General features: G+C 38.0%; 1 protein-coding gene across 1 annotated transcript in view; it reads right to left on the bottom strand.

The window, feature by feature from the left end:
- INTS12 (integrator complex subunit 12) overlaps positions 1–15450 on the bottom strand; it is a 24223-nt gene extending 8773 nt beyond the window's left edge. Inside the window, exons 1-5 of the mRNA XM_010848254.1 lie at positions 15393–15450; positions 8406–8570; positions 5681–5833; positions 4454–4641; positions 2839–2998 (exon numbers count right to left, since the gene is read on the bottom strand). Coding sequence (XP_010846556.1) covers positions 2839–2998; positions 4454–4641; positions 5681–5833; positions 8406–8561 — 657 coding nt within the window. The 5' untranslated portion in view covers positions 8562–8570; positions 15393–15450. The remainder of the gene's footprint in view (positions 1–2838; positions 2999–4453; positions 4642–5680; positions 5834–8405; positions 8571–15392) is intronic.
- Between the last annotated feature and the right edge of the window lie 6 nt (positions 15451–15456).

The following is a 15456-nucleotide window of genomic DNA, read 5'->3' as shown; positions in this document are numbered from 1 at the left end:
ATTCAGGTATGACCTAAATCAAATTCCTTATGATTATACAGTGGAAGTGAGAAATAGATTTAAGGGCCTAGATCTGATAGATAAGAGTGCCTGATGAACTATGGAATGAGGTTCGTGACATTGTACAGGAGACCGGGATCAAGGCCATTCCCATAGAAAAGAAATAGCAAAAAAGCAAAATGGCTATCTGGGGAGGCCTTACAAATAGCTGTGAAAAAAAGAGAAGTGAAAAGCAAAGGAGAAAAGGAAAGATAAACATCTGAATGCAGAGTTCCAAAGAATAGCAAGAAGAGATAAGAAAGCCTTCTTCAGCGATCAATGCAAAGAAATAGAGGAAAACAACAGAATGGGAAACTAGGGATCTCTTCAAGAAAATCAGAGACACCAAAGGAACATTTCATGCAAAGATGAGCTCGATAAAGAAAAGAAGTGGTATGGACCTAACAGAAGCAGAAGGTATCAAGAAGAGACGGCAAGAATACACAGAAGAACTGTAAAAAAAGATCTTCACGACCCAGATAATCACGATGGTGTGATCACTGACTTAGAGTCAGATATCCTGGAATGTGAAGTCAAGTGAGCCTTAGAAAGCATCACTATGAACAAAGCTAGTGGAGGTGATGGAATTCCAGTTGAGCTATTCCAAATCCTGAAAGATGATGCTGTGAAAGTGCTGCACTCAATATGCCAGCAAATTTGGAAAACTCAGCAGTGGCCACAGGACTGGAAAAGGTCAGTTTTCATTCTAATCCCAAAGAAAGGCAATGCCAAAGAATGCTCAAACTACCGCACAATTGCACTCATCTCACACGCTAGTAAAGTAATGCTCAAAATTCTCCAAGCCAGGCTTCAGCAATATGTGAACCGTGAACTTCCTGATGTTCAAGCTGGTTTTAGAAAAGGCAGAGGAACCAGAGATCAAATTGCCAACATCCGTTGGATCATAGAAAAAGCAAGAGAGTTCCAGAAAAACATCTATTTCTGCTTTATTGACTATGCCAAAGCCTTTGACTGTGTGGATCACAATAAACTGTGGAAAATTGTGAAAGAGATGGGAATACCAGACCACCTGATCTGCCTCTTGAGAAATTTGTATGCAGGTCAGGAAGCAACAGTTAGAACTGGACATGGAACAACAGAATGGTTCCAAATAGGAAAAGGAGTTCGTCAAGGCTGTATATTGTCACCCTGTTTATTTAACTTATATGCAGAGTACATCATGAGAAACGCTGGACTGGAAGAAATACAAACTGGAATCAAGATTGCCGGGAGAAATATCAATAACCTCAGATATGCAGATGACACCACCCTTATGGCAGAAAGTAAAGAGGAACTAAAAAGCCTCTTGATGAAAGTGAAAGTGGAGAGTGAAAAAGTTGGCTTAAAGCTCAACATTCAGAAAACGAAGATCATGGCATCCAGTCCCACCACTTCATGGGAAATAGATGGGGAAACAGTGGAAACAGTGTCAGACTTTATTTTTCTGGACTTCAAAATCACTACAGATGGTGACTGTACCCATGAAATTAAAAGACGCTTACTCCTTGGAAGGAAAGTTATTACCAACCTAGATAGCATATTCAAAAGCAGAGACATTACTTTGCCAAAAAAGGTCCGTCTAGTCAAGGCTATGGTTTTTCCTGTGGTCATGTACGGATGTGAGAGTTGGACTGTGAAGAAGGCTGAGCGCCGAAGAATTGATGCTTTTGAACTGTGGTGTTGGAGAAGATCCTTGAGAGTCCCTTGGACTGCAAGGAGATCCAACCAGTCCATTCTGAAGGAGATCAGCCCTGGGACTTCTTTGGAAGGAATGATGCTAAAGCTGAAACTCCAGTACTTTGGCCACCTCATGTGAAGAGTTGACTCATTGGAAAAGACTCTGATGCTGGGAGGGATTGGGGGCAGGAGGAGAAGGGGACGACAGAGGATGAGATGGCTGGATGGCATCACTGACTCCATGGACGTGAGTCTGAGTGAACTCCGGGAGTTGGTGATGGACAGGGAGGCCTGGCGTGCTGCGATTAATGGGGTCGCAAAGAGTTGGACACAACTGAGCGACTGATTTGATCTGATCAGTAAAAAATAAATTAAAAAAAAAAAGAGTCCATAATCAAAGGTAGGGGAACGTGGATGGGGGAAGTAAACAAGACACTGAAGTAAATAACAACTTGATTTCTTTAAAAGGAAAATGATAACGTTCATCCATCTACTTTTAAATGAATAAAAGTTAGAAAACAAATCCAATATAACAAATGAAAATGTTTCAGTATGATATTAAAGTCAGTTATGTTTGTGAGCAGTAAACTGAGAAAGTACTTGAGAAAATAGGCTAAATGGTGACTTGAAGACAATGAGAAGGAAAGATAAGGCATAAAGAGAGAAACACAGAAGGAAAGACAGAGATGGCTCTGCACACAGCATGTAAGTTTGGTTTTTTGCACTCACTCAGGAATAGACATTTTCAATATTTCCTTACCAGACTCATCAAAGACTAGGGCTTCGTATCTCACGACTCCCCATAGTGCTTTGTAGTACTTTAAATGTGCACAAATACACTGACACAGCAGTAGGAAACAGTCCCAATTTGTGGGTCTCCAATTCTGTTCATTTATACTAGAACAAGCTAAAAGCTGAGCAGAGAAAAATACATATATATGGTCTGGTCCACTTAGGCACAGACACATAAACCACACATTTATACTATATAAACAAGCATTAAAATAATCAGCTTATAAGATTTTTTTCAATAGCATAAATGTTCAGATTTTTATCTTAACAACCACATATTAACAAAGAAAAGGACAGAGATTGTTTAAAATAGAGAAAAGTAATTCCTACCATTCTTTTCATTTGTCTGGTACATCGGGCACAATACCACACAAGGCGAGGGTCAGTCACTTCCTTGTCTGTCACCTGGGGCTTATGGCAATCTTGGTGGTAGAGATTATGGCATTCCTGACATTCTACTAATTGGTTACCGGATGCCACTGTCATTTGCCTACGAAAATATATCATTAGATATGACACTTATTTGAATGCAACAATTTAAAGCCACTCTAGGGTTCTTCTGGTGAAGTTTGATATCTTAAAGATATATCAGAGAAGCCAAACAGCAAAATAACAAATCCCAACGTGTAGCCTGCACAAACAATTCATTTCTTTTAAAGATTATGTTTAACCAGTAAGAAATATATAAGGCGACTTAGACTAAACTTGGCTATATTCTTCTTCTTAGCATTTTCCATTGTAATTTTTTTCCTTTTCCCAGAAGGCAGTAGACCTTGGCTCATCCTCCAACAGTCTCATAACATTTTCTTTGTACCTCTATTAAATTCCTTTATATTTGTTGCCTACATATTGTTCTATTTTCTTCATTAATACACGAGTGGCCTAAAGGTAGAAAATGAACCTAATTATCTACAGTGCCTAGCACATTACTACACAGACATGGGGTACTCCATAAATAAATGTCTTAATTAACAAAACAGAATCTATTAATAAGTGTATCAAAAAGGTAAAAATTGCAACAGCAACAGCCTCAGACCATCATAACAAATCTTCTTATGGAGGATTACAATTACTAGTTCTTTCCCCCTTATTACTTTACCATTTATTTCTTTACATGAAAATGGCAACCCTTACAGTAGATAAAGGTTGAAATAAACAAATATGTGTTAAAGCAATGAAGCTCTAATGAAATAATCCTATTCAGAAGTACATTAACTGATGCTGTATAATGTTCACAAAATTTTAGAGCTATGTGTTCATTCCCATGCACCAGAATTTAATATTTTCATGAAGCGAATAACAGGAAAGGTGACAATCTCTTCTACTGTGCCAGGCAATGAAAGTTATTAACAACTAAAGACGGAGACCCTGGTATCAAGGAATTTAAAATCTAATTATTCTTATTTTTAAGATGAATCTTCTACTAAGCAGAATTATCTATTTTTATAATTATGCATCCATGTTTCAAAACAATACTCAGAATAACCTACATGATCCATTAATTTCATTTTCCTTATCCTTAGGAAAAGATTTAATGCTATTTTAGAAAATGGTATATAACCGTTTACTTTATAAATTCTATGAACACTTCAGGAAAAAAAAAAAGCAACATAGTCTTCTTAAAAAGAAAGGTGGAAATAATTTAGTCTGCTAAACAGTGTCTCACTAAAAATTAAAGAAATAAGTGCTTTTACTCTAGAAGCCAAGAATGCAGAAAATGTTATAACAACATAACTGATTATAAAGATGCCTATTAGTAATATATATTTTTGACAATTTATTAGACATTTAATTGCCACATGGGCAGTTTATCTCCTATCCACCTCCAAATAATGAAAACGGAATTTAAAAAACACCCAACAATTGGTCTATTTTTTTTTTCTTTTTTAAATTGTTTGTTCTTTACAAAGAAACAAAAGAATCTACGTGGCAAGATACAACTTACCTACAAACAACACAGGCCAATCCCATCTCCATGGCAAAATCATCAGCACTGGTCTCCTCAAAGCTGGAAAGGTCAGCCATGGCTAAATCCTTGCTGGTTTGGACAGTGATGGGAGAGGACCGTGTCTCTGGTTTCTCCAGTCTAGGTTTCTTTGGGACATCAGCTCCTTCAGTGATGTCTGATTTCATCTATAAAAGGCACCCAATCAAAAAGTAACACATTAAAATGAACTTTAAATCACTGAGAGATGTACAAGACAGACAGTGTGCAATGACCAAGTCCACTCCGCAGACACTTTCACATAGTTAGGGACAAAAGCACACACTAAAGACCCGTAGAAGATGTATAAGAAATTCGTACTCAGTATGTTAGAAGAATCCAACAAGGTAAAAAGAAACAAATCAGAACAGTTCAGCATGCACCTGTATCTCTCTCTGTACTCTTTTATTCATTAAAGAATCATGGAAGTTCAATGGATTTACTTACACTGCCCTCCTACCCCCCACTGGATGCTTTGAATTGAGAAGCCACAGCACTAATAAGGATATTTTTAAGGCCATTTTAAAATATTTTAAATTATGAACTAATGATATTTTATATTGAAAAGAAATGAATAATGAACTTCCACCAGTAACTCAGGCTTAACACATTGCCATATTTGTTTCAAAGCAAATTCTGGCTCCTTTCTTTAAAATATAAAGAGAACAATATAATATAGGTAATAAAGAGCCAGTACTTAGAAAAAGTATGGAAACACAACCCCTTGAGGGCAGGTATTACTAAAGTTTTTTTAAATGTTTTTTTTACTAAGTTCTAAAATCCTAATAATTAACCATGTGCAGAAATCATTCACAGTAGACAATCCAAGAGTTTTCTGTAACCCTGTTAAAGTACATGCTTTTCTGCAAATTTCATGTCTAGTGATTTACATCTTTATTCTTTCCTTGCCATCTTTTCTTTTCAACAACTGTTCAATATAAAATATTTGAGTTATAGATTAAAGTTTTTACACATGAAATTAGTATATCTTCTAGGGCTCAAATATTTGTTGACAATGATTTCAATAAACGGTTCTAAAATGTTTCTAAATTTTAATTTAAAAAAAATCCATAATAACCAAAATATATTTACTGAGTGATTATTACATACTTTTACCAATTATTATATACAAAAAGTAAGCAAAAAACAACTGATTGATTGATTTACTAGAGTAAAGCAAAATCTTACTTTATCAGCAGGTCTCTTTTCACCTTCCTTTTTTACCTTCTCAGTTGTGAGGACCTTGCCATTATTATTGCCAGAAGGAAGACTAGATGATGTTTTGGGCTCCTGCTTAACAGAAACAGTTTTTGTGCTTGAAATTTTAGGTGGCTCCACATCCTGTATATGAAATTAAAAGATACCTATAAAGAAATATTCAGACTAGTATATTATTAAAAACAAAACCAGATCACAAATCTAAATTATCAGTTAAAAATTAAGACATCAAATGTGCCAACATATTGTGTCTTTTTCTTCAATAAGTTTCACTATATGGTTTCACATTTGTGAGACATCACTATGATTAATATAATGAACATATTCATCATCTTGCCAAGTTTCCTTGTTGCCCTCTATAATCACTCTTAGAGGCAGACATCCTAGAAAACTAAGCCACCCATTCTCAGGAAACCACTGATCCATCTTCTGTAACTATATAGGTTGCATTTCCTAGAAATTTTCATAAGTGGAATCATGCAGGATATACTTTTTCTGGCTTTTTCACTCAGTATATTTATTCTGAGATTCATGAATGTCACTGAGTGTAACAAAAGTTCCCTCCTTTTGTTGCTGAATAGTACTCCATTGAACAAATATACCATGATTTGTTTATTCATTTACCTACTGCCGGACTACTGGGTTGTTTCCAGTTTGAGGCAATTACAAATAAAGATGTTATGAACATTCACGTACAAACCCTTACATGGACACATACTTTAATTTCTTTAGAATAAATGTCTAGGAGTAGGATGTCTGGATTGTATGGTAGGTTTATGATTAACTTTTTAAGAAACTGTCAAACCATGTTCCAAAGTGGTATACCATTTTATATTTTCATCAGGAGTACCTGAGAGTCCCAGTTCCTATCTTCAAATCCTATCTTCAAATCCTCACCAATACCTGGTATGGCTAATCTTTTTAATTTTAGACATTTAATAGATATGTATGGCATATCATTGTAGATTTAATTTACATTTCTCTAATGGCTAAAAATGTAAGGGCAGGAGACGTTTTAGTTGCAACCAACTTCTCATGTACTTTAACAAATGCGCTTCCTTCTGTTTTAGAATCTCAAAATACTGCTTCTTGGGGCTTCCCTGGTGGTCCAGTGATTATGAATCCACCTGCCAATTCAGGGTACATGGGTTCAGTCCCTGGTCTGGAAGATCCCATATGCCATGGAGCAACTAAGCCCTGGCATCACAACTACTGAGCCCACACTCTAGGGCCCGTGAGCTGCACCTACCGAAGCCCTGCGCCCTACAGGCTGCGCTCCGCAACAAGAGAAGATACTGCAGTGAGAAGCTGATGCACAGCAATGAAGAGTAGCCCCTATCTGCCACACTTAGAGAAAGCCTGAGTGCAGCAGTGAAGACCCAGTGGGGCCAAAAGTAAAATAAGTAAATAAATTTTTAGAAAAATACTGCTTCTTTAGTAATAATAGGAATTTCCTATTTGGACAATATCAATACTCGGAGCAGAACAAATTTGTTAGTGCATTTTGTTGAGTTTTATTAAGTTGGTTGGTTTGAGCTCACCGAACCTCCAGAATGAGAATGGTAAAATAAATGAAGTCAGGATGGCTCCACTATTCAAAGGACAATAAAAAGGTCTGAGAATACGAGAGCTTATTTTGAAAGAAGGCCTGGGGGAAAACATCACTGCTTACTTGGGCTCTGAGTCTGGGACTCGGCCCTGTCTTGAGTTTGAGATTCTGGATTAGACTGAGCTAGTCAGGTAGTTTGGTCTTCTCCTTATCAGTTTGGTATCCAGGTGTTCATAGACCTGGGTGACTCGAAGTTTCAAGGCTAGAGTTTTAGACAGGTTTGAAAGAATGTCTTAGGTAGGTATAAAGAATATAGTAAGAGCTGTCATTCACTAAGAGCTTATTATATACCAGGCAGACACTACACTAGGTGTAGTGTACCAATGCTCTTTATTTCTTTTAATGTTCATTACTTTGCAAGGTAGTTCTCATTATCCTCATTTTACTAATAGAGAAACAGATGCTGGGTGAAATGAAGTTACTATGTACCTCAGTTTCCTTATTGTAAAATAAAAATAAAGAATACCTATCTCAAAGGATCATTATCACAATTAAAATTAATTATACACCTATATCACTGAGAAAAGTACCTAGGACACAGTAAATGTTCAAGATATGTTACCTGTCATCACACTAGTAAGACGTAAGCTGGGATTTAAAACAGATCTGTCTGGTTCCAAAATGTATATTCTTTTCATAGAAAGCTGCTTGGCCACTTTGTTTGCAATGAGAGTGACACAGTTCTCACAGTTTATCCATACCTCCTTTTTCCTTAAATTATCCTATCTATATGTAATTCACTTCATTGTAGAATTCCTGCCCTTTTATTTTTTTGCCCCTAAAACATTAGAGAATAATTACAAGCTATGGTTTCATTCAGCAGATTAAAAAAATCCTAATCATAAAGAATTAAAATTATAATACATAAGTGGGTTTCTATACACAGAAAATAGCAGAACAAAATATTGTCCACTCTCAGCTAACTTTTCTATACAGTGGAATAGTTCTCTGAAAGCTTGAGAAAGAAAAGAACACTGTAAAGTTCTTCATGCCACAAGGGAAGATTATCTGGCAGACTGTTTTGAGATGGTCTAAACATTAAAGACTTTACAGAACTCCCTCCAAGCCTGTAATTCAGTTATATACCTTTTGAGATGGACGGTAACTTGAATCAATGCCCCGAGCCAAAGATTCATCAAGTAGTGTTTTTAGCTTTTCAGCAGAATCTTTACTCTTTGAATGTAAGAAGCCTAATGCTTTCAAAAATATGGGATCAAGTTCCAAGTTCACTGCAGCAGCCATCCCAAACACCTGAAGGAAAAAAAAAAGAAGGTAATTTACAGACAATGGGCAATTACCTGTCGAAATTTATCCGTCTTGTTCTGTTTAAATGTATTACTGTGCACCTGATACAAAATTCAAACTGTCTAAAAGGTTATTACAGATACATTTCCTTCTTATCCCTAATTGGAATTATCTAGTTCTCTTCTCCTAAAGTGAGAGTATTATCAGCTTTCAGATAAGCTCCTGCTCTTCACAGAGCCTCTTCCTAATATAGTTTTCAAATAATACACTTACAATTTAGTACAGAGAAACTTGATGTGTTTAGGTCAAGTTTATGGTATATCAAAATTTCTTCTCTCAAACCTTATTTATACACCCCTCACCCCCCACACACAGACTGGAGGAAGGGTGTCACGGGAGACAACAGTTAGAGCATACATTAAGCAATAAGCTATAAAAGTTAGTGCTGAAATTTTAACCTCAGTTATCTTTTTTTGCCTCCTTAGTCCTCAGCCCCAATCTTGAATGCCTCAGAAAATACACTTATGATAATTTTATTGCATCACATTTAGCTTGTGGTATCTCATGCATTAACCTATTTTTAAAAAGCAAAGTCTGTGACAAATGGTGCCGAAGGATATATATATATATATGGCCTATGATATTCTCTGTGCCCTAAGGAGCTTAAAAAATAGTGAAGATATACATCAAAGGCTTATGAAATTCTAAAACATTAAAACGTTTTCTTTTCAGTTAATACCAATGCTATTATGTTGTTTTATTTTTGGTGTCACTTTTTAAAATACTTCTCCAGGCAAGGAATTATTAAAATAAAAATGTATACTTTGTATTCAATCCTTTGATCAACATTCTAGAGCTTGAAACTGCCTTCTGTCCTTGAGGTTAATACTGTAATAATGCAACACACTTGTACTTGCTAGAGTTAGGGATCTGTCAGCAATTCCACAGTAATCTCTCATTTTCAGGGATTTATAAAGCCATTAAAACTTGCTGTAGGTTTAATCTTGGTATATGAACGACCACCCTGAAAATGGATTTTGTTTGTTCCTTCCCTATCTACCTTCCTCCTAATACTTCTTCAGTTTTTATAGGAAACACACATACACACACTCCGAATGTTTTTTTTTTTTTAAAGAAGGTATAAGATACCCCTCTGATGGCCACAAAATTATTGTCAAATTCTGTGCTCTACTCAATCACCCAAGAGCAGGGGTCCAAAGCTCAATATTAAAAGAAAAATAATCTACCTCAAACAGTTGTATGGGTAATAATTTAATAAAAATTGAGAAGCAACCTCTGTTACTTCTTAAGACTGTATTATTACATACATTACCCATATATAATGATAGGTACAGAAAGGTGTATTTTTTTTTAATTATTCATGAGGAGAAAAGTGTTCCTCATTAAAATGTCCACAATGAAAAGGAGTGAAGTTGCCACTCCTCCTGAGTGTACAAGGAAACACAGCCTAGACTTTCTACTGACTTAAGTTTTTATAGCTCAGGAACACAGTAGTTTACTTATCCAGAGAAGTCTGTATTTTGAGGTGCTGAAAGGACTGAAACTTAGAAGAATCCTTTTAATATACTAGAAAAACCATTACTTCAAACTTCTATGTTGAAAATTAGAAGCAAAGTATTTCTATAATCACAGATAGAAAAAGGTTTATATTACAGATTAGGTAACAAGAGCCAGCACCTCGTCTTTTACATCTCCCCCACTGGCTGGTGAATTCCTGACTACCAGCATCACTTGGGAAGCCCGTATAATTGGTAGCTAAATACATACATAAAGAAGTGTACTTACTTTTTTACTCATGGAATAAATGGTGAGAAAAGTTTGGAGACCAATGGGTTAGCCTTTCTAGCAATTTCCAGTTTCCCTTTTCCTATTATATATACATAATGGTTACTTTAAGGTACAAACTTACTTCCCCCTTGAAAATCCCTCCAGTACTTATTTAGCTCAGGGCTTCCCAGGTGGCGCCAGTGGTAAAGAAATTGCCTGCCAATTCAGGAGACATAAGAGTGATGGGTTCGATCGCTGGGTTGAGAAGATCAACCATGGGGGAGGGCATGGCAACCCACTCCAATATTCTTGCCTGGAGAATCGCACGGACAGAGGAGCCTAGCAGGATGTGGTCCGTGGGGTTGCAAACAGTTGGACAACGAAGTCAGACAATGAAGCACGCAAGCATGCACTCATTCAGCTCAGTCCTTCCCCCCTCCACGTTAATTTCATTGCTAGCTCCCCAGCATCTTCTAGCCCCTACTTATTACCAACATATTCCCCTAGCTTTTTCCATAGTTTTCTCAAGCACTCCTTTTATTGCTTTACCTTGACTATCCGCTCTCCCCGCCTCCCATACACACAGACTTCACCTGTTTTACAGCCTTCCCAAGTAGTGAGTTGTTCCTATTCAAAGACCAAACAGAGGTCTACAGAGACCTTACTCCGTATTGCTGTTTGAGGGAGAATACTCCGACCATCATTGATCAACATCGTCTCTTGAAACCACACCTGCATGTTCACTGCTGCTAATGGACAGAACACTGGTACCAGGTTCATCTTCTTCCTCTCCCCCTTGCCATTATCTCTGGTAATTTTAGCGTCTATACTGGTGTTCTTCTCCAAATTCCTGTGCTAGGTTTATTTAGATCTTCAACCTCAAAGAGCTTCATCTTTAGCTACTGAAACCTGGAACTCACAACTCTTCTCTTTGACTACAGTCAATTCTCCTTTTTAACTACAATCTTCCACCACTCTACTAATCTCTTCTACTGCTTTGACCCAGGAACCTCTTCAGGGTACCAAGTAAATTTTTCTTTCTTTTAAAAATTTCTTTACTCCCATCCACCTGTACTTTGAATTTATAGGGGCCTCCACTTTTTTGTTTCCTCTGCTTCCTCTTTATTAGCACTTTCTCGACCCAACTTCTGTTCCCCATCCAACAGAAAAAAAACAGGAGTTGGGCCTAAAATAAAACACTCATCGTTATATGTTTTATCCTTTATTCTTTTGCTTTCTACCTTACTTTCCCTCTCCAGTTTCTATTGCCTTCTCCGGTTTCTATTACTTCTCCTTTCTTACTGGCAAATACACATTAGTAATCCTCTGTATGTGGACTCTGAATAGCGTGATGAAGTCACACGCCAGCTTGGCCCATCCCATGTGGGATGTGAATTATCCCTTTGTCCAGTGAATCCCATCTGTTAGTCACTAGCCAGCTCGGTTATCAGACTGGCTGCCAGGGTACTGCAGTGCTTGTGTTCATGTTACCTTATTATTATTTATTTAATGGCCCCAAAGAGCCAGAGTAGTAAGGCATACAATTCAGATATGCCAGAGAAGCTGCAAAGTGCATCCTCTAAGTGAAAAGGTGGATGTTTTCAACTTAATAAGAAAAAAGTTATATGCTCATATAATGAGGTTGCTAAAATCTATGTAAGAACAAGTCTTCTATTTGTGAAATTGTGAAGAAGGAAAAAGAAATTTGAGCTAGTTTTGCTATTGTACCTCAAGCTGTAAGAGTTATAGCCATGGCACATTAAGTGCTTAGTTAGATTGGAAAAGCCATTAAATTTGTGGGTGGACATGAACAGAATATGTGTTCAAACTGACAGAAATGCGTTGGGCCAGAAAGCATTGAGCATCTACAAAAACTTCAGCAAGGGATCCCCTGAAATGAGTGACACCAGCCATTTACTGAAAGTAAGAGATGGTTACATAGATTTGGGTTTAGACTGAAAAATATATAAATTACTGGAGAGGCTATGTCTGCCAATGAAGAACCCACTGTCACATTTCAGGCAGAGTTAAAGAAGCTGAAGGGAGAGACTATGTTCACATAACTTTTATTATGGTATGTTGTTATAATCATTCTATTTTATTATCAGTTGTTGTTAATCTCTTACTGTGCCTAATTTATTAATAAAACTTTATCACAGGTATGTATGCAGGAAAAAAAATGGTATATATAGGGTGTGGTACTATTTATGGTTTCAGGCATCCACTGGAGATCTTGGAACATATCCTACATGGATAAGAAGGGACTACTGAATAGTGAAAGAAATTTCTTTTTCTTCTATGGTCCTAAAGAGGTCAGCAACTGTGGTGTAAATCTATCACTCAGTAATGCTGGCCAAGAGAATTCACTGTCTCTTTCAAAAACCTTTCTTTTCCATGAGAAACACTCAGCTTTTCTGGTTTTCCTTTTCTATCTCAGGCTCTTCTTTCTGTGGGTCATCTTTTCAACTCCATTGATCTTGGTATTGCCGAAGTAATTGTGTCCTCGTCTAGTTTCTTTAGTTCTGCTACCAGTTTCCTATTTGGTAATCTTTATATATCAGGTTTTCAACTAGCAACTGTAGACAGATGATTTCATACGTTTACTCCCAGTCCATCTCTCTTAAGCTTAAACCCCATATTTCCAACTGCTTAGTAGACATATCTAACTGGTTGCCCTAATGTATCTCAAGTTCAGCTATGATTGAATTTGAAATTATGAATATCTTCCCCCCAAATTTCCCTGTCCTGCACTTTCAATAAATGACACACTCTCCATTAATCAGGTCTGAGGCCTAAACCTTTGCTCACTGAGTCCTTCCCCATTCCTTATTCTGAACAATCAGCAGGCCTTTCCTGTGAATTCTGAGTCTGCAACATTTCTCACATCTGTTCCTGCTTTTCATTTCCAAGGCTATTACTCAGATTCAGGTTTTCACTTGCTTTTTGTACTACAGTAATAATCTGGTTATTCTCCTTGACATCAAGACAGTTGCCATATTAATGTTCCTGCAACACATTTTCTTTCTTTCTTCTTTGAAAATTAAGGCAACCCACTGCCTTAAGCCTAACTTCTTGGCCTACCATTAAGAAAGATTCAGTAACTGGCACAAAAACTTTAAGTCTTCATTCCTAGATTTTCAGTAGGGCAGAGTCATTAGCTGGGCTTGCTGCTGCTGCTGCTAAGTCGCTTCAGTTGTGTCCGACTCTGTGCGACCCCATAGATGGCAGCCCATCAGGCTGTCCCGTCCCTGGGATTCTCCAGGCAAGAACATGGAGTGGGTTGCCATTTCCTTCTCCAATGCATGAAAGTGAAAAGTGAAAGTGAAGTCGCTCAGTCGTGTCCGACTCTTTGGGACCCCATGGACTGCAGCCTTCCAGGCTCCTCTGTCCATGGGATTTTCCAGGCAAGAGTACTGGAGTGGGATGCCATCGCCCTCTCCGGCACCATCTTCTTCTTCTCTTCTTCTCAATTTGTCTGTCTGAGAAGCATTTTACCTTTTTTTATATTTCCAAATCCTATCAAGACCTGGTTCAAATACTACTTCTCATAAGGACTTTACTCATAGCCAGTGTTCTGCTCTATTCCCTGGACTACGAATCCTGCTCTCCAAGGATATCTAGCAGTGTATTCTCATGGTATGGGAGTTTTCTACCTTGAACCACACTTTTTAATTTTTTTGGACATTTGTTATATTCTCTATAAAACTCTCAGTACTGTAAGGGGAGAAGCTATCCTTTTTGCCTGTGTGTGTTTGTGTGCTAGGTGGCTTCAGTGGTGGCCAACTCTACGTGAACCTATGGACTGTAGCCTGTCAGGCTCCTCTGTCCATGGGATTCTCCAAGCAAGAATACTGGAGTTGATTGCTATGCTCCCTTCCTATGTTTGTTGCCTACCATTTTGCTATTTTGCAAAGTACCACAATATAATGGCCACAGAATTATTAGAGGTCAAAGTATAATGATCTTTTCTCTGCTTCTACACAGTTCTAAACATTTCCAAAGTCCCTTAACAAAAAGCGACAAAAAAGAAACTCAGAGCCATCCCCACTGCCTCGCCCTGGCCCAAATCCTAAAACATCAAAAAGGGAAAGGCAGTACAAAACAAAAACACCTCTTTCAAGACTGGGGACTTGTACAGTGTTCCTATCTGCAATACTCTCTTGCCAATCCTTTGTCTGGTTTAAATTTTTTAATCTCACTAGGCTGTAAACTCCATGCAAGCAGGGACTTGTTTTAGTCACTGTTATATACCTAGTGCTTGGAACTTAACAGACGCTCACAACTATTTGTTGAGTCAGTGAACTAGGTTTCGTTTAAATGTCACTTTTGAGGGCTTCTGTGATTTCTCCAAACTAAGTTGGGTATTCATATATTAATATATGCTTTCCTCTAGATTCCATTTCCCACTCAACACGCCGATCTTTTTTTTTTTTTAACACGCCGATCTTAAAAGAAGTGCAAAGTTGGTCTTCATGTGAACGAGATGCAGGAAACTGACCCTATTCACACAAAGTGCAATATTAGGGTTGTCATCACAGAACGGCTCTAGATACTTTGCCTCTTCATCTTTGCAAGCTCTTGTAACCCATCACTTCAAAGATGCTACCCTTTTTATTCCTTCACCGAGTTCTTGGCCCTAGGTTATACTGATATCTTAGGCACACGTCCGGAAACACAGGTGAGGCGGAAAGACCTTGATTCCAAACCAATCAAGTGACAGAGAATCTAAACAGTGACCAGAGAGGCGCAGAACAAGAATGCCAATATTTTGACCAAAGTCGTGACACACCCAAGGCCTATGACAAGTGAGCCGGAGAGGTGAGAGGCAGACAGAAGAAGCTGTACAGAGAAGTCGCCAAAACCTGCCAAGGAAGGTCCGAGAAAGGGTTCCAAGGACCTAGTCCCTGGGGCTTACTCTCCGAGGAAGCACGACCCTCGTTGTAAGGAGAAAGCGGTCAGCCTGGGCACTCGACCGCCTGTAGACAGCAAAGTGAGAGGGAGCGAGAAAACTCTTAAGACCCCACGGAACTACTCTCCCACCTCGCCCCTCGCGGAGGTCTGAAGCCCCTCGAGTCGGCTGAGAGCCGGCAGCAGGTCACTACTC

Source organism: Bison bison, unplaced genomic scaffold (genome assembly GCF_000754665.1).
Source record: "Bison bison bison isolate TAMUID 2011002044 unplaced genomic scaffold, Bison_UMD1.0 scf7180017864263, whole genome shotgun sequence".
Lineage (NCBI taxonomy): Eukaryota > Metazoa > Chordata > Mammalia > Artiodactyla > Bovidae > Bison > Bison bison.
Note: the sequence above shows the minus strand (reverse complement) of the source record. Positions and strands in the feature narration are given on the sequence as shown.